Here is a 27976-nt window from a genome sequence, read left to right on the forward strand (position 1 = left end):
CCAAAAAAAAAAAAAAAGCAGGAAGTATAAGAAACACTGAAATTAACCAAGTCAAAACCACATGAAGTATGACCATTTCTAACACAAAATTCACAAACTATAATTTAATAATTAATAGACTTTTATAAGTAGAGGTTATCACCACTTAAGTTAGTCAAAGTTGAAAAAAAAAAAAGCATGTCTCCAACATATGTACACAGACAAGAAAGGCAAGGCTTCTCTGCTATTACTCATCAAAGCTATTACTCATCAAAACTTTTTTTTTTTTTTGGTAATGTGGATTAAAAAACCAGGGGCACTTAACCACTGATCCATATCCCCAGTCCTATTTCATTTTGAGATAGGGTCTTACTAAGTTGCTTAGGGCCTCACTAAGTTTCTGAGGTTGGCCTTGAACATGGGATCCTCCTGCCTCAGCTTCCCCACTCCACTAGCTGGGATTATAGGCATGCACCACCACGCCAGGCACTCATGGAAACTCTTCTCAATTAATAATTTTATCCTTTATCTTTGGAAATTGAAAATTAAAAAATTCTTCCTTAATAAAGAAGCAAAAGAAAAACCCTGTAAAAAAGCTTTGCAAAAGATAAAGAACAATATCATAAACTGCCTTCCCCAATATGTAAATATTAAGTAATATAATGCCTATAGTGCCAAGGGAGGGAGTGAACACTGCTTTTTATAATCAGAATTTATCTATACATTAAATTAGTAGGAAAAAATCACCTCCTCCAAGCAATAAAATTATCCAGCAGCTGAAAATTATACTGCAGGTAAAGAAAAAGTGTGACTAGTATCAAAAACTTTCTGGGGGTATGGGGAGAAAGGTCTCTGGAAATCTATGTGACAATGTATTTGAGCTATATAAAGTAATCAGATATCTCCTTCTTCTAAAAGCATATATTATAAATGAAAAATAAAAATGTTATTTTGTGATAGTAGACAATTCATCTTATGTAATAACTTAGCAATTCATGGCCAACAGACGATGTCTGAACATAATTTATTAATTTTTCACAAGGAAGAGGTTCAAATATAAGTTTACTATATGTCAAAGCCAATTTTCTTATTGTATGTATTAAAATAAATAAAGAATACAGATAAAAAGAAAAGAAGTAATATGATACTTACACATTTTGTCTTGTGAATTCTTCCTTGTGTTGTATCCTGAACCAAGATCTGGAAACCCGCCAACATTTTCAAAACAGAACTTCTTATTAATATAGAGAAAAAGGAGCAGCATCAAGATAATAAACACCCCAACAGCTGACAAAAATCCAACTGCCTCTGGAGATACTAAGAGAAAAAAAAGTCACAGCTGTAAGCATTTATTTTTCTTTAAGCTACAAATAAAAAGGAAACCCTCATACATAAGTTAGATTAGTGCCTTATTTGAACTATATCTTTAAATCATCATAGTTTAAAATAGTTTATAAGCCCGAAGTTTAATGACAGCTGTTAAATACAATCAACAGCACTCATTCAAATTTTCTAAAAGTTTCTCTATAAATTATGATGAAACAATTTTAAAAGAAAAACAAGAGTCTACAAAATAGGCAGTTAGCAAATGTTTAATCCACAGAAGAGTATTACAAAATTTTTAACAAGAATCAATAAAAATTATTTCTTATGTACAAGAATTATCAAATTCTTGAGAACATATTATTATTTAAAGTTCTTGCTTCCTTTTCAATATATACTTTAGTCAAAGGGGATCCACAATATTGCCTTAGAATTGGCAATATTAACTACCACACTCCTTTTTTTGTTTAGCCTCTTCCCCTTGCCTTGAATAGCCAACACTTCTCTTTCCCATATCACATTCATTCACTCAACCAACAAATATTTTTGGAGCATCAGCCATACACCATGCATAGTTATTTACACATCTCTCTGCTTTTCTGGAACAATCTGGTAAAAAACAGTTACAATGCAGCATAATAAAGGTTAAAATTGGAGAAGAATAAAAACCCTGAGAACTACATCCAGTGTTGAAGGACCAAGTAAGCTTTTCTCAAAGTTGTGACCTCCATGATTATATTTTAAGAACCAATAAGAATTAGTTAACATTTCAGGCAAAAGGAAGAACATGTGTGATGTTCTAGAGACAAGAGATCACTGTATATTCCAGAAACAGAATGAAATTGCTCTGATAACTACCAAGATTCTCAAAAGAATTTGGTCAAAAAAATACATGAAACCACTTGGGGAGATTTTGTAGAGTAAGAACAGATAAAACTCTCCTGCAACTTCTCCAACCCCCAGCCATCTCTCTTTCCTTTCAACTTCACTCTAGTCACTACACTGGTCATTTAGAGCCAAATAGGAACTAAATTTTTGAATCTCTGGTACCTAACAAGTATTAGGAAGGAATGTCAAGACCCAAATATCCCCTACAAACCACAACCTACTCCTTCTTTCTCCATCACTCAAAAAGTATTCAACATGTTATCTCCTCTAAGTATTACTAAAAACAGATGTACCATGGCAATCAGCATTTAATTTATTTGTTAATAATGAAGTCACTGACTGGTCAGTGATAAGGGCTTTAATCTCTTAGGGAAGAGGTAATCAGGAATGGTAGAACTGCCAGCTGTTTATCAGGTTGGCACTGAGACACAGGTCATTACTACAACTAAGAAGTTTGACCCAAACATCATCCCTGCCTGCCTTGTTCTCAGCATATTAAGGTATGACATGAAAACAGTGGTGTGCATCAAGCTTGAAGGATGAGGTAAAAAGGAAAACGGATGAATTATCATTAGCATTTCTCATAGTTTCAGAAACAGGACAGAATATGGCATTAAGAGGTAAAAGAATAACTTTGATATTATAATGTAAGCAGCAAATACATATAGGAGTTTTCTTCTTAGCCCAGGCCCAAAATACACTCAGAAATATACTGCCCTTAACTAGCCACACAAGATGAGATATTATGCAGCTTTAAAATCTTGCATCCTTCAAAAACTAAATGACAAAACCTTGCTTATATTAATAAAGCAAGTTACTGCTAGTAAAAATAACAAACACATATAGCATATACTATGTGTTGTTCATCATTTTAAGCACTTTACAAATATTAATTCACTTAATCTTCACAAAGATCCTATTAACATCCCCACTATAAACTGAGATACAGAGATATGAAACCACGTGCCCTGCTAATAAGTGGAGAGTCAGAATTCAAACCCTGTGTGGCTCTGGTGTCTGTTTTCAACTACGACTCATCCTGCCTCTCTTGTTTTTCTTCTCTTGCGTTCTTGTCTTTTCCTATCCCTGACCTGAAACTGCATTTCTGTGTTACTCAACCCGCAAATTTCTGTGTTACTCTGTTTTCCTCCTTCCTGTTTGTTTTTTTAAAAAATTCAACCTAGTGGGAAGAATAAACTGTAAACAAGTAAATATAATATAATATAATATAATATAATATAATATAGTAAGGACTATAATAAAGGTACAAGTATAAATTATTACTGGAACACAAACACCACCATCTGGAAAAGTCACAAAATGACTTAGAAAGGAAATACATTTGATTTAAAAAAAAAAAAAAAAGACTAATATAAACTCAATAAATAGTAAAAGGACAGATAACAAAGCATAAAAGCAGAAATAATGGAAATGGCAATTCTATAAGCACTAATGAACAACAATCATGACTGTCTTATTTATGTCTGTGTCCTCAACACACCTAGCACAGCATCACATAGCTGACATACAGACATGTAAATAAATGAATAAATGAATTAGTGAATGAGTATTCAGGAAAGATAAAGAATATATTCTAGGAGCTATGACTGAAAATGAAAGCAAGCTCCAAACTGTTTAAGAACCTTGATTATCATCCTAAAGATTTTATACTTAAGGAACAACATGGTTACAGGTTTGCCTTATAAAACCATGTTGATAAAACACTCATAAAACTGGAAAATGATAGGGGGTGAATATGGAAAGGTGTGACCAGTTCTTCAACTAAATGGTAGCAACAGTGGCCAAGAAAAGAAATGAATTCTAGACCTTATTTAAGGAAAATTGATAATGACCCAATTTAATTAGGATTAGGAAGCAATAAGGATAATTACAGTTCCCAGTTTGAGTGATGGAGTAAATGGTAATGCCACTAACAAACATAAAAAAAAATTAGAGAAAAGATATATGGTTTAGGGCATGGGGGAAAGAATGAATTAAAAGAAGAGAGGTAAATTATTAGTTTAGCTTTTAACAAGTTACATTAGAAACATCAACAGAGTATTTCAGAGGAAAATATAAGTATGGTGTCCTGGTTAAGGTCAGCTTAGTTATAAAACATTTGGGATTTTTCCCTTTTGCTCCTCTAATTCCATGTGAAAAACTTTACTCACTAAATAAAGCCAAACCAACAAACGTAGGTAGTGGCCTTTATAAATATTATAAATTTTTAGATTTTTTTTAAAAAAAGCTTTTCCCACTAGGAAAAGGAAAATGTACAATAGCCTGTTGTAAATATACTACTCACACAACTCCCTCTGAAGCTATCACTTGTCAATTTTCCATTCATATAAAATATGTATTTATGATTTTAAATAGTGATACTGCTATAAACAAACAATTAAATAGCATGTTGAACAGAAAATATTAAAAATCTTCAAATTTCTATTGTCATCATCATCGCTGGGCTAAAATAACATTATTTTAAATAACATAATACCAGAAGATGGCCAGTAATAGTTCTGAGTACAAAAAGATTTGCTAAATCTCACTTCTATCGCATAGGACTACGATAGAAGATACAATAAGATCAAAGATGTGAATGCTGCACATTATCAACAAAAAACTAAATTACAATTAGACCTCACTAATTAAAAAAATACATTTTCATTCATGTAAGATGGAATTTCATTTATTTATTCATAGTTATTTATACTATGAATCTTCTTACAGAGCCATTCTGCATAAGTACTTCTAATATGGTTAATTTATCTATATATAAACCTTTTCAAACCTTTTAGATTATCTAGTGTAGGCAAGTAAATCTATTTGAAAATGCCTCTCACCTCCTAAGAATGGCCTTTTAAATCTCTATTTAAAAAGATGCAGTCAAAAAAAAAAAAAAAAAGATGCAGTCAATAACTGGTTTAGGTTAATACACATTTGAAGATTAAATTTGATGAATGTAGTCAATAACTCAAAATTCATTAGTGTACTTTTCCCTCATAATCCAAACTTGCAAAATTTTAATGTGCTCTACAACAAAACCAAGACAAACTATTAACAACTTTTAATAATATCTAACACATAAAGAATGCTTATTTTTTATAGGTAACTGTTATTTTACAAGCATTATCTCATTTAATTCTCACTACAATCCAATTTGATACAGATATCGAAACTGAAAGACTGAGTATAATTTTCAAGATCTTAATATGATTATTCTGTGACAGAATCTGGATTTGAACTTGTCAGGCACACTGAGTCCTGAACTCAAACCGTTAACTGTTAATTTCTTTGTTTCACATTTGCCAGGTACTCGTATACTCTCTTTCATTTTAAAATATAGTGTTCAAAACAATTTTATGATAGATAAGTATCATCTAAGAATTCAGATTAGTAAGTTGAGGTTCAAAGAGTAATTAACTTGTGCAAGGTCACATAGTAGAACACATAGCTATGAACCCAGACATTCTGACTCCAGAGTCCATGATCTCAAACACCAAGCAATATTGCTCCTTAATGCCAACTTGCATATAAAAAATAAGAGATAGCTATGTGACCAAAGTTATATAGCTTACTACATATATTATGAACAAATATTTTACTGCTTAACTTTCACCTAGGTTAAAAGATAGCAACTGATTCGACTTTCTCAAAATAAGTACATAAATTATAACTGAAATAAATTTTTTTATTAAAGATACTTTTCAAAATATTTTAAAATTAATTTTAGAATAACACATAAAAACCCAACATTAATAGTACATTCTTATATTATATGCCACATTTGAAAAGTTAAGAATTTTTAAACTAAAGAAATTCTATAGAACAATAAGACTGAGAATCATTAATAATGTTCAATAAAGAATAACTAATATAATTAAACATATGATCCTCTATATGAATTTCTAAAACCATACTATAAAGTAAAAGGGGTACAAAGTTATAATATTTCATTAAAAAAAATACATAGTTTAGTTTGTCTCAGATTAATGATTATTTATGCCACGCAAATAGAACTGGCTTAGGCAGTTATCTTTACTCTATATTTAGAAATGAATATATACATACTTAAAAAAATCAAACTTTAAAAAGATATCATGAAGCTTCCATAATAGTGGTAAAATTCATTTTAATTTCTACAGAAAACTGATCATTCAAAAAAGCATAAAATAATATAAAGATCAAAGCAAGAAAAATCCATTTTGACTTTCAACTTTAAGTTTCATAAATTCTTTACATTTCTTCACAAAATAACATTTTCTATGTAAAGTTTCCAAGAAAAATACCAAGACTATACATACAAATAATTAATATAAAGTAACTATTTATCTACTAATCCAATATATTTTCAATTTTGATGTTTCAGTTTTGCCTGTGCCACAATCATACTCTAAGTTACACTCATTTGTATCAAAACAAAACTCCTTATAGAACTTTAAAATACCATCCTATTCATTATTCATTATACTTATGCAAAATTAAACAAAACATACCTAGGCTTCATATAATGCTTTAAAACAAAAAGGATAAAAAGCACAACTCACAATTCACATTATAAGGGATATATTGCTGATTTGTCCTGCTGAGCATGAAACCCTAGTTCTCTAACTCGATGTCATGGAGACTTTAATAATTCATTTAATAGATGCAATTCTATCTCTTGACCAAAATGTGAACTAGGAAAGAAATCAACTTACTTTTTTTTTTATCACAGAGATCGAACCCAGGGGTGCTCTACTACTGAGTACATCCCCAGCTCTTTTTATTTTTTAAATTTGAAACCGGATCTAGCTAAGTTGCTGAGGCTGCCACTGAACTTCTGCTCATCCTGCCTCAGCCTCCTGGGATTATAGGCATATGCAACAGTGCCTAGCAAAAATCAACTTTCATTTTAAAAGAAATACTCTTTTTCTATTTAATTAGGTCTATTTTTTTATATTTTAATCAGAAAAATTCTGTAGTTTGTTTTGTTCTGGTTTGGGCATAATTAGATAATTACCAGTGATTCAAAGAAATCATTTAGGAAAAGGTTTAATTTGTTTTGCTTAAATTTCCTTTTGTAACATCTCAACTGCTTGCATAAATCTCCCATGAAATTTTTATTTTATGATACAAATGATGCAAAACTGGAAAGGTGATATATAAACCAAAAAAGGAATAAAATATAATATTAACTCTTTTTAAAATAACATTAAAAAGAACATTTACTTATAAGTGATATAATTCATTGTTAGTAACTCAGAGGGAAAACCAAAGGGAAGGCACAAATGGCAGTAATGTGGAATACTAAGTGCTTAGCAAAAACAGTGCTAAGATACCAAGACAGTATCTGAGAGAAAGGTACCTGTCTATATTGATAAAGTAAGATAGTATCTAACCTGTTTAACATGTCAAACCATCAACAGGTTGAGCTATAACTCCTTCAAGTACAATGAGACAAACTGAATTTTCATTCAAATATCATAATGACAACAAAAAAAAAACAGAGAAAAAGAGAAAGAGAAAACTGAGACTTTATTAAGTATGGAAAAATAATATCTCATATATTTCATAATATATTTAAACCGAGGGCTTGGGGGCTGGGGCTCAGTGGTGGAGCCCTTGCCTAGCATGTGTGAGGCCCTGGCTCGATCCTCAGCATCACATAAAAAATAAATTAAAAAATAATAATAATATATTTAAACCAAATACTTAGTACTCAGACTTAACAGTATGTAATGCTCCATAATAATAAATTTAAACCAAATATATAATATAATAATTTGTCACACATTCTCTGAGATTTTTCTTCAAGAACAGTCTCAATTTAGGCTTCAAAATTACAATTCTAATGAAGTTTAGAGGAAAATTTATTTTTCTGACAAATCTCCCTATAGCAAAGTATTGCCATTCTTTTGAACAACAAATTAGGGTTAACCACTTCCAATGTTTTATTGTCTATTCAATACATATCACTTAGTTTTAAATTATCTAAATGATAAATAGCAATATATAAGGTCATTTGTTTCTCTGCTTCACTTTTTCAATGATCTTTGATCATCTTCTCAGTTGAGATATTCATAGCTAAGCTACTAAAGGCAAGATTTTGAAAATTTTAACACCAACTGCAGGAGAAACTTCCAGTTAAAGCCAATCTGTGATGTCAACCACAATTTCAGATATGCTTAGTACAGAATTTAGTTTAAAACTGTCAAAACTCTGAAAAACAGAAAGCAGTTCCTTTCAAATCTCTTAGAGAGACACCAACTTTTTTCCTAAAATTTTATGTAATGCCAATGAGTTCTATTCTCAAAGTGATCAAAACATCTTTTGCTTATTCTGAAAACATACTCCCCCGCCCCCAAGCCTGATCCATTTTGAAGAGATGCTGTCTTTGCTGAAAATACTAAATGGTTAAAGGCATATGGATTTACTGTGTCTGAACCTACACACATATAATCAAAGATTCATCTACCTTGCCATCTTTATCATGTTTACTTACACAGAAAGAAAACAGGTCCAGCACACTTTAGTTAGTGATGACAAGAGATCAAGAGCGTACTGTACGCCTTCTTAAAAACAACAATTTAAACTTAAGGACTATTCACTTTTGTTTCCAAGGCATATTAAATAAAAGCCATGGTGTTCTATTTGCAAAGTGATACCTACACATAAACCTTTTTGCGCTGACAGAATATCTGTAGCAGACACAGTGAAAGCAAGAATATTTGCAATTTTAAAGAAAAATTACTCTTGAAGCAGAATCAAGTGGAAAGCAGTTTGTCTTGGTCCTGAGAGGCTGAAAATACAAAGTTTAGGCCATGAAAGTATGAGCTAGCTGGACATGGTGGTACACGCCTGTAATCCCAGCAGCTTAGGAGGCTGAGGCAGGAGGATCTTGAGTTCAAAGCCAGCCTCAGCAAAAGTGAGGTGCTAAGTAACTTAGTGAGACCCTGTCTCAAAATACAAAATATGGCTCAGTGGTTGACTGCCCCTAAGTTCAATCCCTAGTACCCAAAAATGTAAAAATAAAAATAAAAATAAATTATGGGCTAATTTCAGTAAGAAAAATTTTGTAAAGGAGTAGTGTCTCAAGCTAAGTGTCTCAACTAAATTAGCATCAATCACACAGATGATGAAAGAATTTGTCAATGAAAAAGAAAAACACATAATGGAACGATGAAATTGAAAAAAATTGATGTTGTATCATAGTATATCTTCTATTAGTATCCACTGCAGTTGGAGATTTAAAGAGTATATAGCTAAAAGGTAATATTTTAAAGTGATAAAAATAAAACCAAAAAAGGCTAGGGGTGGGGGTGGATACTGATCAGTGGTAAAGCATGTGTATACCATGTTCAAGGCACTGGATTGGATGCCCAGCCTTAAAAAAAAAAAAAAATCAATCCACCAATCAAAATAAGAAAATTTGCTGAAATTTAAAACAAAAAATACAAAACTTTTAAGAAACTCTCATGTTCTTAGAAGGAATTTTTCATGTCTTTAGGGTATAGGTGTTTCCTGCTCATGGGAATATCTGAGTATATTAATAATGCATTAACTTATTCAAAATATACCAAGCAATAGAAAACTGAATAAAACAAATGTGATCTCTTAATACAGGCACATAATAAAGTACTATAGGTGTAAACAGCAGTGACTTAGAAGATCAGGGAAAACTTCCTGGAAGAAGTAACTCCTAAAAACTAAGATAAGAAAAATCTAGAATAAGAAAGAGGAAGGGACCAAAGCAATAATAAAGAAGAGTATTTATAGGAAAAAAGGCAAAAGAGAATGATGCACTAAGGGTCGACTAAAAAGCAAAATAAAGCAAAGGCAAAAATCATGAAAGACCTTGCAGTGATTGTTATAGTTTGAACTTTGCCCTGAAGGCAGTGGGGACTCAATACATATTTTACACATAGATTAGGTGATAAGATTGCTGAGGAGTAAAAATAAGAACAGGAGTGGAGAAGGATTGGTAAGACACAGTTTAGAAAGTAACTGCAGTAATCCAGGCAAGAAATGATGATGGCCTGCCATGTGGAATACCTTAACTGAACAGACTAGGAGAAGAGGTTCCTTTTTGAAGTCTGCCTTTCAGGCTGTCTCACACATACAAACTGTAAATGTACATACAAACACAGAACACCCCATATTAATTTTTTAATGCTCTTTCTTTACTTGTTCCACTAATACTTTATTTCCAATGATAGAGAACTTCCAACCCCTGGTATTATATCATAATCACCTAATAAAATATAAATTACTTACTAATTTTGTGAATATAAACTTCTGTTGTGAAAAGGTGGCAGTCATGCATATGCCTTACCAAATGATCTTCTACCTACAGAAGTCATATTGATATTCAAGTAAACAGAATGCATACTATGGATTAAATGCCAAATGCTAATTGTTTTTTAAAAACAACCATTACAGTTACATGGGAAAATATCACTACAAGTTATCAAAGTATCTATTCTCAATTATCTACAGAAAGATTTGATACAAAAGAACAACCTTTATGTCTCAGCAAAGCAGTCAAGATAATTTCTGTGAAATAATGAGTAGTTACATAAACAAAGAAAACATAAAATGCCTAGCTATCTTAAACATTACAGCTTCCTCTACTATGAAACTTCAGTTTAATCCACAAACTTAGAGATAGAATCTAAGTTCTAGAAGAAAATCTAAAAGCCCAACAAGTACATTGCTAGGCTTCATGATTCAAGGCTGCTTCTAAGACCTCTCTCAGGCATACATGGGTTTTAGTGCCAATTTTGCCTTTTTACCTTAAGCCAACCTCTGTAGTTTATCACATCTGTCTTTAATGGTGACTAAATCTAATGCCAAGGAGGCTACAAGAGTCACTTTCTAATTAAATATGGTTTCTCTGGTTCAGCAACTTAAAGTTGGGAATAGCAACAGCTGTACATGTAACCGAGTTGATATAGACAAATGAATATAAGGCCATATTCAAAACTCAAAAGACTCAAGAGAAGCTTAAAGACAGCCACTCCACAGAACTGTTATTTAATACCTTTACTGATGACCTGAAAGAACTAAGAATATGTTCATTAATTTTGTAAAAGGTCCTACTAGGTTGGGCATGATTGCTAATTCACTGAAATAAAGATATTCTATGGACCTTATTAAAGAAATAAAATGTTGCAACAAAATGAAGTTTGATATGGATAACTACAAGGTTACTTACCCCACCAGGAGCCAAACACTGATAAATGTTAATAAAAAAGTTGGCTCAGTAAAATGTGTCAAGAAAAATTTAAAACAATGGTATTATAAGTCAAAGAGAAAGGAGCAGTGTAATGTTTCTAACAAGTGAAACATAAGCCTTCTATTATGCTATCATATTTTAATGAAAGCAATTATGGTCTCAAATTTCAAAATAAAAAGAACAGCAAAAATGTTCAGAGAAAAACAATCAACTTCATTTTTAAAAATATTTAAAAGTACTGTGCCAGGAACTAGGGTTCTGGCTCAGTGGTAGAGCGTTTGCCTAGCACACCTGAGACACTGGGTTCGTTCCTCAGCACAACATAAAACTAAAATAAAAAGGTATTGTGTTCACCCACAACTGAAAAAAAATATTTAAAAAAAAGTACTACACCAAAAGCAAACTTATTCTACACTGTAGAAAAAAATGGTAAAAAGGTGGCTATTTTTAGTTTACACAGATCAATTAATTACTTAATACAGAACTCTAAGAATAGAAAATTATCTATAATGATATCCAAAAATTTGATTATAGAAATCCTTTTTAATTGTGAGAATTCAAAAATAAAACAGGCTATCAAAAAAGGAGAGGGGAGTATAAATTTTTGAAGGCTCAGATTAAAAGTTTGCTTGAGAGAAAGGCTAAGTACCTATTTCAAGTCATAATGAGAATATTTAAAAATTCAAATTCAAAAGACAGAACAATGAATCAGACATAACTTTTCTATGTTCATATATGAATACATGACCAGTGTAACTCCATATTGTGTACTAACACGAAAACGGGAAGTTATACTCCATGTATGTATGATATGTCAAAATACATTCTACTAAAAATAACAAAAAATATTTTTAAAACACATAAAAATAATAAAAAATTATATACATATACATATATTTTTTAGTTGTAGGTAAACACAATATCTTTTTTTTTTATTTTTTATTGTTGGCTGTTCAAATCATTACATAGTTCTTGATATATCATATTTCACACCACAATATCTTTATTTTAGTTTTATGTGGTGCTGAGGCTCGAACCCAGTGCCTCACGTGTGCTAGGCAAGCACTCTACCACTGAGCCACAACCCCAGCCCATAAAAAATATTGTTAAAGTTCAAATTCAGAAACAAACTTTTGAGATTTTTCAAAATAGGCAAATAAATTAGAGGTGATAAATTATAATTACATAAAAACTAAATTAATTCATAAAAATTAAAACACATGTAAAGGACAGATATGAAGAATATTTTAAAATAAAGAACAAATCAAAAAACAAAAGAAAACAGAAAAGTGAATGAAGTTATGTTTTTAAAAAGTGTTATAAAGCCAAGCTTGGGAGTACACGCCTATAATCTCAGTGGCTTGGGAGGCTGAGGCAGGAGGATTGTGAGTTCAAAGCTAGCCTCAACAAAAGTGAAGCACTAAGCAACTCAGTGAGACCCTGTCTCTAAATAAAATACAAAATAGGGCTGGGGACGTGGCTCAGTGGTGGAGTGCCCTGAGTTCAATCCCCAGTACCCTCCGCCCCAAAAAAAGTGTGTTATAAATGATATTTGTAAGAATTTGGCAATATTTAATGAATTTTAGATGGAAAACTAGTTTAAATGTCATAGTAGAGCAAAAGTAGGGTAGAGATACAATATGGCTCCTTTTATAGAAATTTTCAGAAAACTACTAAACAACATTTTTTGATGTGTGGTTTTGCATTTCAGAGTAAGTACTGCCAGAAACTGAACTTTTCTAAATAAAGTTGTTGGTCCTTGCTAGAGCAAAGATCTAAAGGCTAGGTAGGGTCAGAGACCATTATCACTCTGACCACCAGGTTAATAAGAGGGAATGAATCCTGGCTTCATACTTTTCCCCTTTAAGAAGTCTCTCTCCCTCAGTTTTAAATGCAGGCAGGTGGCAGCCAGACCTCTCTAAAACAATGAAAAATGACTTTCCAAATTCTTGCTCCTCTCACCACATAAAGATATATATTCTTCCAATTAGCCGAGTCACACCAGTTTTAAACAACAATTAAAAAAAAAACACTAAAGAAAAGTACTTATTAGAATATAACTTTGGACAGGTTACTCTTTCAGTTAAAATGGATGTGTGTAAGTTGAGCATACAAATAAAAACATTCTTCTCACACAAGCCCAACCGCCAGGGAGAGAATACGCTTGGATCAGAATCAATTGTCCCAGGAACTGCTCACTATATTATTTCAATGAAACATTTTTAAGACTACATATTTTCTTCTTAGCAATTGTGGACGTAACTATCAACTATGACCTTAAGAATAACTTTATAGAGTAACTGCTGCTTCTCGCCAATCAGAGCTGCCAGCTGTCGCCGATGACTTGCATGATTCTGTCCTAATAAAACTCTCAACATTGCCCTTGTTTTCCAGACATACCAGAGGCCACTGCAGCCTGCACATGCGTGTCCTGGATTGCAATTCTATTCTTTCTTCCCAAATAAAAGCTCTTCTCTCTGTTTATGGACATATATGAAAACTCATTTTTTCCCTTAATAGGCCATCTGGCTCCTGAAAAAGGACAAATTTTTGGACTTCTAAAAATGAGGGAAATATATTGGACAGTGATGGACTCATCAGATAATGCTATTTTGGAAAACTGCATTTTATTAAAAAATATTTTTTACAAAATCTTTTTTTTATACAGTAAAGGTTCTCTACATGTTTGACTTTGACAGGTTAATAATTAATGAAGTTTATCACATAATCCCCCAGGTCTTTTAGTGTGAAAATATCAAGGAGAAGAAACAATATAATACTACTGTAATTCTCTGGTATGTTTTATATGCAAATGGTCTTTTACAATTAAAACACAGAATCAGTGCCCTTGAAAATTATTGTTAATAACTAGACATAGCTTTTACTATTGTCCAAGATAAACTACAGTTTATCCCATATAAATCAGGAGTGGTAATTTCTGAATATAGTGATAATTTCTAAGAATTATTGATCCCATTCCACCTCAAATTACTCTTTCACTCCAGGTCTTCCCATACATTTGACTGAAGGACCCTTCTCTACCTCTGCTCCTCCCTTCTCTCTGCACTTGACCTTGCCAATTCTTGCCTTTCAGAGCTCTACTCAAACGAACTCTGCTCCAGATGAACTCAAGTCCATTTTCATGGACTTGAAAGTTGGGTAAAATTCCCAAACTATATGCTTTAGTAGATGGCAAAGATTTTCTCCCATCCTGTAGGCTCTCTCATCATGGTCTTAATTGTTTCTTCTGTTGTGCACAAGCTTTTAAATTTGATAACTTCCCATTTATTAATTCTTGGTATTATTTCCTGGGCTTTAGGAATCCAACTGAAAAAGTCATTGCCTGGACCTAGAGTTTGGAGTATTTCCATTTTCTTATAGTAATTTCAAATTGTCTGCAATTCTTCAGTATCTGATCCACCTTGAAATGACTCTTGTAAAGACTCATAGGTAGGAATGTAGTTTCATTCTTCTGCATTCGGAGATCCTGTTTTGCCAGAACCACTTGCTAAAAAGGCTATCTTTTCTCCAACATACGTTCAAGAATCAGATGGTTGCATTTGTGTGGCTTTGTCTCTGTGTCTTCCACTCTATTCCATTAGCCTGTATATCTGTTTTTAATACCTGTACCATGCTGTTTTTGTTACTACACCCCTGTTATGTAATTTGAAATCAGGTATTGTTTTTTTTTTATTATTGGTTGTTCAAAACATTACAAAGCTCTTGACATATCATATTTCATACATTTGATTCAGGTGGGTTTTGAACTCCCAATTTTACCCCAAATACAGATTGCAGAATCACGTTGGTTACACATCTACATTTTTACATAATGCCCTATTAGTAACTGTTGTATTCTGCTACCTTTCCTATCCTCTACTATCTCCCCTCCCCTCCCCTCCCATCTTCTCTCTCTACCCCATCTACTGTAATTCCTTTCTCTCCTTGTTTATTTTCCCATTCCCCTCACAACCTCTTATATGTAATTTTGTATAACAATGAGGATCTCCCTCCATTACCATGCAATTTCCCTTTTCTCTCCCTTTCCCTCCCACCTCATGTATCTGTTTAATGTTAATCTTTTCTTCCTGCTCTTCCTCCCTGCTTTGTTCTTAGTTGCTCTCATTATATCAAAGAAGACATTTGGTATTTGTTTTTTAGGGATTGGCTAGCTTCACTAAGCATAATCTGCTCTAGTGCCATCCATTTCCCTGCAAATTCCATGATTTTGACATTTTTTAGTGCTGTATAATACTCCATTGTGTATAAATGCCACTTTTTTTTATCCATTCATCTACTGAAGGGCATCTAGGTTGGTTCCACAGTCTAGCGATTGTGAATTGTGCTGCTATGAACATCGATGTAGCAGTATCCCTGTAGTATGCTCTTTTAAGGTCTTCAGGGAATAGTCCGAGAAGGGCAATAGCTGGGTCAAATGGTGGTTCCATTCCCAGCTTTCCCAGGAATCTCCATACTGCTTTCCAAATTGGCCGCACCAGTTTGCAGTCCCACCAGCAATGTACAAGNTAGTTTTCATTGTATAAATCTTTCACCTCTTTTGTTAGGTTGATTCCCAAGTATTTTATTTTTTTTGAGGATATTGTGAATGGAGTGTTTTTCCTCATTTCCGTTTCAGAAGTTTTGTCGCTGATATACAGAAATGCCTTTGATTTATGCGTGTTGATTTTATATCCTGCCACTTTGCTGAATTCATTTATTAGTTCTAGTAGTTTTTTGTAGACCCTTTTGGGTCTTCCAGGTATAGAATCATGTCATCTGCAAATAGTGATAATTTAAGTTCTTCCTTTCCTATTTTTATGCCTTTAATTTCTTTCGTCTGTCTAATTGCTCTGGCCAGTGTGAAATCAGGTATTGTGATGCCTCCAACATTGCTCTTTTTGCTCAGAATTGCTTTGGCTACGCTGGGTCTTTTATTCTTCCAAGTTTTGTTAAGAATGTCATTGGTATTTTGACAGGGATTACACTGAATCTGTAGATCACTTTTGGTAATCCGGTCATTTTAACAATATTTAACAATTCTTTCTATCCATAAACATGAGAATCTTTCCAAATTCTAGTGCCATCTTCCCTTTCTTTTTCCAGTGTTTGACATTTTTGTTTTAAAGGACTTTCACCTCTCTGTTCAGATTTACTCCTAAGTAAAATATTTCTTTTGAGGCTACTGTGAATGCAACTGTTTTCCTGATTTCTTTCTCAGTGGATTCATTATTGGTATATAGAAAAGCTGTTGGGTTTTGTATGGTAATTTTGTATCCTGCTACTTTGCTGTATTTATTTATCAGCTCTAGAAGTCTTCTGGTGAAGCTTTAAGATCTTCTAAATATAGGATTATATCACCTGCAAACAGTAATAATTTGACTTCTTTCTTCCATATTTTTATCCCCTTTATTTCCTTCTCTTGCCTAACTACTTTGGCTAAGATTCCAAGGACTTTATAAATATGAATGGTGAGAGTGGACATCCTTGTCTTGTTTCTTATTTTAGAGGAAATTCTTTCAGTGTTTTCCCATTCAATATGATGTTGGCTTTACGATATTTTCCTTCTATCCCTGGCTACCTCAAGATTTTTTGTTGACTAGGAGCCGAATTTTGTTGAAGGCTTTCCCACATCTATTGAAATAAGTTGTGATTTTTGTCCTAGATTCTATTCATATAGTATATTATATTTGATTTCCTTATGTTCAATCATCCCTGCATTGCTGGAATGAAACCAACTTGATCACAATGTATAATATTCTTACTCTATTGCTGATTTTTAAAAATTTTTTTTTGCATTTATGATCTTCAAAGAGATTAGTTTGTAGTATTCTTTCCTTGGTGTGTCCTTATCAAGTTTTGGTGTCAGGGTGACACTAGCTTTGTAGCATGAGTTTGGGAGTGTTCCCTCCCTTTCTATTTCTTGGAATAATTTGAGGATTATTGGCATTAGTTCTTCTTTAAGGATCTGTTAGAATTCAGCTGTGAATCCATCTGGTCCTGGGCTGTGCTTTTATTGAAAAGCATTTTATTACTGCTTCAATTTCACTGCTTGATATTGGTCTGTTTAGGTTTTTTATATCTTGGTTTAATTTGGGTAAGTCATAATGTGCTTGAGATTATTCATTTCTTTTACACTTTCTAATTTATTGGAAGATAAGTTTTTAAAGTAGGCCCTAGGACCCTCTGGAATTCAGTGATATCTATTGTGATAGCTCTTTTTCCTCAAACTGCACTAATTTGGTTGTCTTCTTCTTCTTTTTTTTTATTTATTAGTTTAGCTAAGGATTGATCAATCTTGCATATCTTTAAAAAAAAAAACTCTGTTTCATTGATCCTTGGTCCTGTTTTTTATTCTCTATTTCATTAATTTCACTCTGAATTTTTTTTCTTTCCTTATAATAGTTTTGGAGTTGGTTTCTTCTTATTATTTTAAGGTCTTGACATGAATCATTCGATTATTTGGGATCTTTCCAATGTTTTTATGTAGGCCCTCATAGCTATAAACCTCCCTCTTAAATCTGCCTTCTGTGTGTCCCAGATATTATATTTCTTTTTTTAACCTTTATTTTATTTATTTATTTATTTAATTTTATGTGATGCTGAGGACTGAACCCAGTGCCTCACATGTGCAAGGCAAGTGCTCTACCACTGAGCTACAAGCCTAGCCCAGTATATTATATTTCTATCCTCAGTTGAGTCTTAGAATTTTTAAATTTCTCCTGATTTCTTTGATAACCATTCATCATTCAAAAGTGTATTGTTCAATTTCCAAGTGCTTATATAAATTCTGTACTTTTTCTTGTTGTTGATTTCTAATTTCATTCCATTGTGAACTGATAAGATGTAAGGAATTATATCAACCTTATTTTTTTTAATTGGCTAAGAATAGCTTTGTGGCCTAAAATGGGATCTATTTTAGAGAAAATTCCATGAACAGCTGAAGGAAAGATATTCAGCTGACATTGGATAAAATATTCTCTAGACATCTGGTAAGTCCATTTGATTAGTTTTTAGGTCTAAGGGTCTTCGATGATTTTATGTCTGGAACACTAATCTATTGGTGACAGGTACATTCAAAACACCCAGTATTATTGTACTGGGATTTACCTAAGACTTTATGTCAAACTGTGTTTATTTCATGTAATTAGATTCCTGGACTTGGGGGCAAATATATTTACCATCCCCATATTTTTGGTTGGATATTTCCCTTTACCATTATGTTTTGACCTTCATCTCTTGCAATTTTGGTTTAAAGTCTGCTTTACTGGATATAAGAGTAGATAATCCTGCTTGTTTTCAGGTTCCATCTGCATAGAATAACATTTTCCATCCTGTCACTTTCAGCCTGTAGATGTCTTTGCCTATGAGGTATTTCTTGCAGAAAACAGAGTTGGGCTCTGTTTTTTGTTTTTTGTTTTTTTAATCCATTCTGCCAGACTATGTCTTTCAGTTGGAAAATTAAGACTATTTACATTCAGTGCTATAATATATATAGAGAGATATGTATTATTTCTTGCCATTTTGATTTATTTCTAATGTATGATTCAATACTGATTCTCAATTGCTTATATATTCTACTAAGAATTATTCTTTTCCAAGTTCTTGTTTGTTTTCATCTTGAGTGTAATTATCATCTACCTTAGTAGCTATAAATTCCTTTGGTTTATGCTTATGTTGGGAGGTTTTTAAATTTCTCAAATTCTGAAGGATAACTTTGCTAGATACAGCAATCTAGGTTGACAGTTATTTTGGAAATACATTGTTCTGAACCCTCCTGGATTTTAGGGTTTCTGCTAAGAAATAGGATGTATTTCTGATTGGTTTTACTCTGTGGATAAATTGGCATTTCTCTTCTATAGCTTTTAAATTTTTTCCTTGATCTGGATTTCTGGCATTTTAATTCTGATGCATCATGGAGAAATTCTTTTCTGGTCTTATCTATTCAGGATTCTAAATATTTCCAGTTTCTGGATATCCATATTATTCACAAAGTTTGAACATTTTTCTTCTATGATTTCAATGAATGAGTTATCAATGCCATTGGCCTGCATTTCTGCTTCTTTTTTAGTAACCATGAACCTTAAGTCCATAATAGTTGGTGTCCTACTATTGTCCCAGAGTTCTTGGATTTCATTGATCATATTTTTTTCTCTATTTCTCTCTTCTTATACAGTCTGAATATTCTAGAGTATCCACCTTGTCTTAAAGCTCTGAAATTATTTTGTACTTGATCTAATCGATTGAATAGACTTTTTTACTTGACTTACTATTCCTTTGATTTCCAAGATTTCTGATTTGATTCATTTTTAGAATCTTTCTTTATTGAAATATTCTTTTATATATGTATTTCCTCCCTTAGATCTCTCCTTAGAGCTTCTTCAAATTCATTGATCATTTTAACAATTTACCTTTTGCATTCTTTGTCCAGCATTTAAATCCACTTCAATGTTTATGGATTCAGTTATGTTTATGCCTCTGTTGTGATGGATTCCTCTTTCATTTTGTCTCTTTACAATAATCCCTGGGCTGGACATATACATTAGCATCAACACATACAGTCAAAATGGTAATAAGTTCAACCACCAGTACCACTTTGAGGAGCATAACCACCCGTAACAGTCATGATTTAACAGTAGACCATAGATCAACATATTTAAAAACTTTTTTCTAATGATCGCTACAACTCTACTAACCAATGTGTACCTCTTCTGCAGGCTGCCACCATGTTCCCCAACTGCCAGCATCCACCTGCATCCACTTACTTTGGTAGAAGAGAAAATCAAATTGAAAGAAAGTGGGTGAGAAATAATATAGAATATACTGAGCATTAATGATAGCATATTAAATGTAAATTATACTGGAGGAAAAAAAGAAAATAGAGAAAAAAAAAGGTAGGGAAGCAAAGAGAAAAAGAAGAAAAAGAAGGACAAAGAGAAGGAAGGGAGAAGGGAAGAATATGGGGGGAAGAACTATTGAGAAAGAAATCCAATTAAACGAAAGAATACAGAAAATCAGTTGGAACTATGAAAAAAATAATAAGAGAAAACAAATACAACAACAATCATAAAAACACTGTTTTCTTCTTGCTGAGATATTTATATTTTAAGTGGAGATATTTTTCTGGTACTCTCATAGTTACAAAAATAGGTATGGGTTCACCCTTATAGGTTTCCATGCTTTGGGAAAGGTAGCACTCAGTTGAGGTGTGGAACTGCCTGGCAACTGATGAACAGGGTGGTGGCTAAGGTTTGGGGGAGCAGCTGGCAGGTGGGGCACAGTGGATGCTGGCAGTTGGGGAACATGGTGGCAGCCTGAAGAAGAGGTGCACATTGTACCCTAGGCACCACTCTCCCCGAAAGAGGCACCCAGGGGAGACCACTGCACTGCTATTCCCTATGCACTGCACTCCCTGGGAATGGCATGTACTCTGCTCTGCTCTGTCCTCCTCCAGGCGCAGATATTAGAGGAAGGAGGGTGGGTGTTGTAGCCTTTAACTAGCAATGATCCCACTTCACAGTTTAATTGGTGGCCTATTTCAAAGGCATTCCCTGTAATAGTATTAACTGGTATCTCTAAGTGATAAAGTTGTAGAGATTTAATTGCTTCCAGAGATGTAAGTTTAAGATATGATCTCTGCAAATGGCTGCCCACCATAGTTATCTGCTAGCAAACTGAAAAATGTGGAGCACTTCTCTATCACCAAGTGACTTTGCAGTTCCTGTCCCAGATTAACTCAATCTGATTTTCTCTTTTACCAAAGTAAGTTTGTCAGCTTTGTCTCTTCTGGTTTTTTCCTTTGTTACCCTGTTTCACAGACCTGCCTTGATGATGTAAGTGCTGACTCTGGATTAACAAATTCTTTCATATTTTCTGTTCCAGTTACCAGAATTTCTGAGTCCCTCTAAGCCTCTGACCTTCCAGTGCTGTGAAATAATTAGTACATTCCCCCTGTCACCCACCTCTCCAACCAGCTGTTCTCTCACTGTTTTGATTCTAAACTGCTACGAAGTTGAGATTTACAGCCTACTTCATCTCTATCATCTTGGACCCCCTCCCACCCACTCAATTGATTTTTTTTAATATTTATTTTTTAGTTGTAGTTGGACACAATACATTTATTTTATTTTATATGGTGCCAAGGATCAAACCCAAGTCGTTGCACATACTAGGCGAGCGCTCTACCACTGAGCCATATCCCCAACCCCTCAATTGATTTTTTAAAAGTCTAAAATAATCTCCTACAACTAACATCACACTTAGTGGAGAATAATTGAATGTGTTAACTCTAAATCTGGGGACAAGGCAAGAAATAAATGTCTGCTCTTACTCTTATTTCATGCTACTGAATGTGTCATCCAAGAAAGAAAAGAGGGAGGAAAAAGGATTGAAAGTAATAAACTGTCCTTATATACAAAAGACATGATTACCTATCAAGAAAACTACAGATGCTAAGGAATCTACAATTAACAACAAAAAAATTCTCCTACAACCGAATTCATCAAAGTTATAAGATATAAGGTCAATATTAAAAATAATTGTATTTTTATATACCAATGAACATGTAGAAACCAAATTTAAGATATAATACCATTTATAATTACCTCAAAAGAAAATGGAATATAATGATAAAGACAACAAAACATATATAGGATTTATTTTCTGAATACAAAGTATGAGTTCATGAATTGGAAGATTCAACTTGGCAAAAAATGACAATTATTCCTGAAGTGATATAGAGGATTATTACAATTCCTATCAAACTTTCAGCAAGATTTTAAATTTAGTGTGTTCCAACTTTATGTTCATTCTGTCATTATCCCACACCCTTGAATCCTATGCACATTCCCCAGACTTCTAATGAAACAAATTAGGGAAAGTCATCGTCTTTTGGAGTGTAACACATCTCCTCATGGGTCACAGTTGGTGCCTCACCTTTAAAATCTTATCAGAAATTTAGTCTAGTTATAGATCTTGAAATAAAGAGGGATGATGCAAGTGTGTCTAGGGAAGAATTGGGAATGCCCTGCAGCCCTTTGAGAAGTTGAGCATCTAACTGTGAAGTAATTCAGATACTTGCAGGATGAGACTCTGGGTTTGGACTTTACTTCTGGTAGCTCTCTGGCAGACACAGAAACTTTCAGATCATTTATTATGGTGCCTGGGCTGGAAATTCAAATCTTTGAGCTCATGCTTTTCTTTTACCTCTTTGTCCATGCAGTTAAGAACAACCCAGTCAATCTCATTACACTGGATAGCTTACTGCAATGTTCTAAGCTATTAATACAGATTTACCACAAACCTTGTCCCTTTTAAGTATCTGATAAGGAATATCCACTGGTAATATTTTGCATATTGCTATATCCACACACCACTGTTCTCTCTACTACTGGAAACAGTTTCACTATTTAAATCAAATCATATTAAGAGAACCAATTCCAGGAACCACAGACCAACTTAGAAAACTCATCCTTAAGATTCTGTTTCTCTAGAACCATTCTCAGTATCAAAATCTGTATTATTTAGGGTTTTCTAGAGAAACAGATCCAATGGGATGTACAGATATAAAGAGATTACTTTTAAGGAACACTGGCTCGTGTGATTGTGAGGGCTGCTGAATCTGAAGTCTGCATAGCATAAGCTGGCAAGCTGGTGATTGAGAGAAGAACTGAAGTTGCATTCTTGAGTGTGGAGACAGTAGAAAAGGCAAATTCCTTCCCTTTCTGGAGATCTCAGGCTTTCTTGGTAAGGCCTTCAATAGAGTAGATGGAGCCCACACACATTATGGTGGGTAATTTGCTTTACTCAAACATTTACTAATGTCCTGGCAACATTTACACTGGCTCTGATCATATAACTGGGCACAAAACTTACACATAAAATGAACAATCATGTCCACACAAAAACCTATACATGTATGTAAATAGTAGTCCTATGGGTAACACTAAAAACTGGAAAGCACACAAATGTCATTCAAGAGGTAAATGGTTAAAGAGACTGAGGTACCTTACCATTTCTTACTATGGAATACTCTCAGCAATAAAAAGAAACAAATTATTGATTGATGTAAACAAATTTGGGGAGGCCTCAAGGATAGGATACAGTAAGTGAAAAAAAATTCTAATCTCAAAAGAGCACATACTGTATAATTCTACTTATGTAACATTCTTTAACATAAAATTATGAAGACAGAAAATATAGTGGCTACTAGGGATGAAATGTGTTCTATAAAGGTATGTTTGCCAAGATCAGAGATTTGTAAGGATTCATAGAAAGGAACAGAAAGAAAATTTTCATATAGATGTATATGAGGTTTGACTAAATCAAATACTGAAATGTATTACACAAAGGTGCAACTGAATTGTATGGTATTAATATGAGGATATAACAATAATGCAACATAAAAAGTTCAGTGTTACCTAATATGCACAGAAAACGTGCATATGATAAAGAGGGCATTTCAAATCAGTAAAGGATAAATAAATTTAATGGCCATAAAATAAATGCTGTTATCAGCTCTAGGTATAGCAACTGCATGTAGTTTTTATTTTTTCCTTGTTTCCTCAAATATTTAATAGCAAATGCACACTTCTTTTACAGCCAAAAGAATGTATATCTTATATGTTAACTATATGCAAAAAATGGGAAATTAGATTTATTTTGGTTTTATGGTAAAATTTATAAAATAAAACCAAAATAAAAATGGTTGATCAGCCACATCAATGTCTACATAGAAGCTCAATTCACAACAGCTAAACTATGGAACTAACAGAAGAATGGATAAAGAAAATGTGGTACCTATTCACAATAGAATAGTGAATACTACTCAGCTATAAAGAAGAATGAAATTCTGACATTTGCTGGTAATTTCATGAATGAAACTGGAGGCTATCATGCTAAATGAAATAAGTAATGCAGATACTAACTCACAATAGAGGGAGGGCTGGGTGGGGGCAGAAATTCACTGGATTAGACAAAAGGGAGTGAAGGGAAAGGAGGTTCAATGGGAATAAGAAAGAGAGTAGAATGAGGCAGATATTACTTTCCTATGTTCTTATATGAATACATGACCAGGGGTGGTCATGTGGTGACCAGGGGTGGTTTTGTGGTTAACATCATGTAACCACAAAAATGGGAAGTTATTATACTCCATGTATGTATGTCAAAATACATTCTACTCTTACACTAAAAAGGACAAATAAAAAATTTAAAAATAGACAAAAAAAATCAAATTTTTACTACACATAATATGAAAATTCTGTGTATCAAAAAAAATACCATAAAAGTCAAACAACCAAGTGGCAAATTTTAACACATAACTAAAGCAAAAAAATAATCACTATTAAACACAATAATTTTAAATAAAGAATATTCATAAATCTACAAAGCATTTTCTGAAGGCTCTTTACTAAAGAAGAATTATCTTTAACTTTTTCATGTTGAATCATTGTTAAAACTGAAAAAATACACAACCTCAGAGTAATTGGAGAAATTCAACATAAAACAATAATCAATTTAATAATGTATCAATTAAACAAAGCTTTTAAAACAAAAGATGACAAGAATACAGAGGAAACAAAGCCTCGAATGTGACTCCTATCAATGTAAACTGCTGAAAATTTTATAAAAGTCATTAAAAATGAAGATATTTTTTGACCAAGACAATCTATTTCAGGAATTTTATCTATCTATCTATCTACCTACCTACCTACCTATCTATTTATTTATTTTGTACTGGGGATTGACCCTAGGGGCACTTAACCACTGAGCCACATTTTGTATTTTATTTAGAGACAAGTCTCACTAAGTTGCTGAGGGTCTTGCTAAATTGCCAAGGCTCACTTTGAATTCATGATCCTCCTGCTTCAGCCTCCGGAGCCACTGTGATTACACATATGCACGCCTGACTTCCAGGATTTTTTTTGTCAATAAAGAGATCTTTCTTTATAAGGAAATATTCAGAACAACTAAAACATTTTAAACGTTTTCTACTCACTACAGCACTACTGGTAATAGTAAAGAACTTAAGCACTTAAAACTCCAGGATTAGCAGTCTGGTTAGTAGATAATAAATAATGTCAAAAAATAATGTCCATAAATTGAAAACTATACTGTCATTAAACATCAGATATTTAAAAAATGAAATGAAAAATAGTTAATAGCATTAGAATATATTTATAATGTAGTATTAGATAAGTAAAAATTCAGGATATGAACAAGCTATAGAATAGTTTTTTTCCTATTTTCTTTAAATTCCACATATATTTATAAAAGGCTATGTGAAATTATTCTAAAATATTTTTAAATATTTTAAAAATAAGAGCTGTCATCAGTGGAAGATAGAATTATGTGATCTGTTTTCAGAATATTTCTCAGCATTTGCTAAGTTTTTAAATAAAGAATAAGGATTATTATCTTACTGAAAACCAACAAATTTTATTTCATTAAAACAAAAAAAAAAACAAAAACAAAAAATAAGAAGGATCCCTTCATCTTTACAAAGGGAATACAGAACAATTCTAAAAATGAGGTTTTGAAGAGCACTCCATCAACAGGACACTAAGAGGCAATATTAAAAGAAAAGGAAGGGTTCTATGATGAATGTGCTTAGGAAACAGAGCTGCGTTTTTTTCAGTTCAGAATTTCTACAGCCTTCAATATGTTAATTTTCTAACTTGAGCCACTTCAACAGCCTCTGAAGTGACTCCAGAGAACCCCTAATAATTCAGAACACCACTTAAAAATTGTCAATATATCAAATATTCTCAAATGTTGGATATATTTTACAAAATATATAAAAAGAGGGAGGAGGAAGAAATAATAAATTCTGTTCACAACAGAACTGAGGTTCCACAAGGAATAATCTATAACTATATATTGGGAATAGAATGAGAGAACAACAACAAAAGATAGAGATGGGAGGTTTTATATATAAAATCTATTTTAAACATTTTAAAATAAGCTAACTGCATTTATATAGCTTTAAATATGACAAAAATTAGACATTGACAAAATTGAATATAAAAAACACTATAAATTAAAATGAAATATAAATGTCTTATATTTTAAAAATAACCATACTTTGGACATTTAAAGCAACAAATATTTCAGGTTAAATCTAATCAGCATATACATGCAATGCAAAGTATTATGCCATTTACTAAAAAGATTTTCATATTAGCCATTAGATGGCACCATATATCTACTGGTTAACATAATATACTAAACTCTAATTTACCCCTACATGCTTAAAACATAATAAAAAATACATTTAACTTTTAATTAAATATAAAACACATTATCTTTTATCATTGTTAAATATTAGGTTAACCATGAATGAGAATGATATAAGCAACTACCTCTGTCTCACCATTTCTATAATGTTAAAACATTAAATAATCTCATTCAGAAATCATTTGTTCAAAAGTTATATGTTAGACAGTTAGACAATGCCTTTCCTTAAGGTAAACCAAAGGCATCCTCTAGTCATCTAAAACATGACTATGTCTGGGCCTGTAATCCCAGCAACTCAGAAGGCTGAGGCAGGAATATCAAAGTTCAAAGTCAGTCTAAGCAACTTAGCAAGCCATAAGCAACTTAGTAAGACTCTGTCTCAAAAATAAAAAATAAAAAAGAGTGGGGATGTGAATCAGTGATTGGGTACCTCTGGGTATAATCCTTGGTATGAAAAAATAAACATAACTAACTTTCTACCTCAAATCAATTTTTAATACTGTTCATTAGATAAACTTACATTGTCTAATTTCGGATTCTTCTTAATGATCATATTTCTGTCTCCTATTCTTACCTAGATTTTATATCTTGTTCTCAAATCCAGAACTCTCATTTCTTATGTAGTTTCCCAGTATCTATTCTAAAAATCTCTGCTCCAGATTTTTGTATACTCTATTTCAATACCAAGAACAAACCCATTCAGATAATTACTTTTTCTGCTTCCAGCAAAAAAAGTAACAAAAGTCAGATTTAGTATACCATCTGAAAAATACTAAAACACACAAAATATGTAAAACAATGACATTAAAGACATTAAATGTAGCCAACAAACATAGTGATCAAAGAAAGAAAAAAACCGAAATGAGTCATACAGTTAAAATTTTCCAAACTTACAATTTAGAGAAAGAGGATAATAATCTATGATTAAGGAAGGAGTAACCCAAGAGCCCAGGGGTTTCCCTGGATTGGGGAGATGGAGTCTAAAGAATCCCAAAAAACTAAAGTACACATGGCTAAGTATGGATAAGAAAAAACTAAGCAGATATCTACACTGATTTAACTATGAGCACTTAGGTGTAAAGAAAGAGTCAGAGGCTTGTAAAAGAACTGCCTAAAAAGAAAAGGGAAAAGTAACCAAACCTGGCACAGAGAGCAAGACAGTGACTATTCCCATGACGCAGAATTTCTAAAAAATCTCTTATAGGCCACTTATTAGAACACTATGAAAGACCTTGGCTCAGAAAATTAACTTTAGGTGATATGTTAGTCAGCTTTCCATCACTGTGACAAAATAGCTGAGATAATCCACTCAAATGGAGGAATAGTTTTATTTTGGTT

At 32.7% G+C, this 27976-nt stretch overlaps 1 protein-coding gene across 7 annotated transcripts in view; it reads right to left on the minus strand.

Annotated features, from left to right (window-relative positions):
• Positions 1-27976, minus strand: part of Syt14 (synaptotagmin 14) — a 235535-nt gene that overhangs the window by 176524 nt on the left and 31035 nt on the right. For 5 of the 7 annotated variants that reach the window (XM_015483380.2, XM_015483379.2, XM_048809442.1 and 2 more), the window contains one exon: positions 1132-1296. In XM_015483380.2, coding sequence (XP_015338866.1) covers positions 1132-1243 — 112 coding nt within the window. In that variant the 5' untranslated portion in view covers positions 1244-1296. Of the gene's footprint in view, positions 1-1131; positions 1297-27976 lie in introns of those variants that run through there. The other 2 variants (XM_048809439.1, XM_048809438.1) reach the window with 1 other exon arrangement.

Source organism: Marmota marmota, unplaced genomic scaffold (genome assembly GCF_001458135.2).
Source record: "Marmota marmota marmota unplaced genomic scaffold, marMar, whole genome shotgun sequence".
In the NCBI taxonomy this organism is placed as follows: domain Eukaryota; kingdom Metazoa; phylum Chordata; class Mammalia; order Rodentia; family Sciuridae; genus Marmota; species Marmota marmota.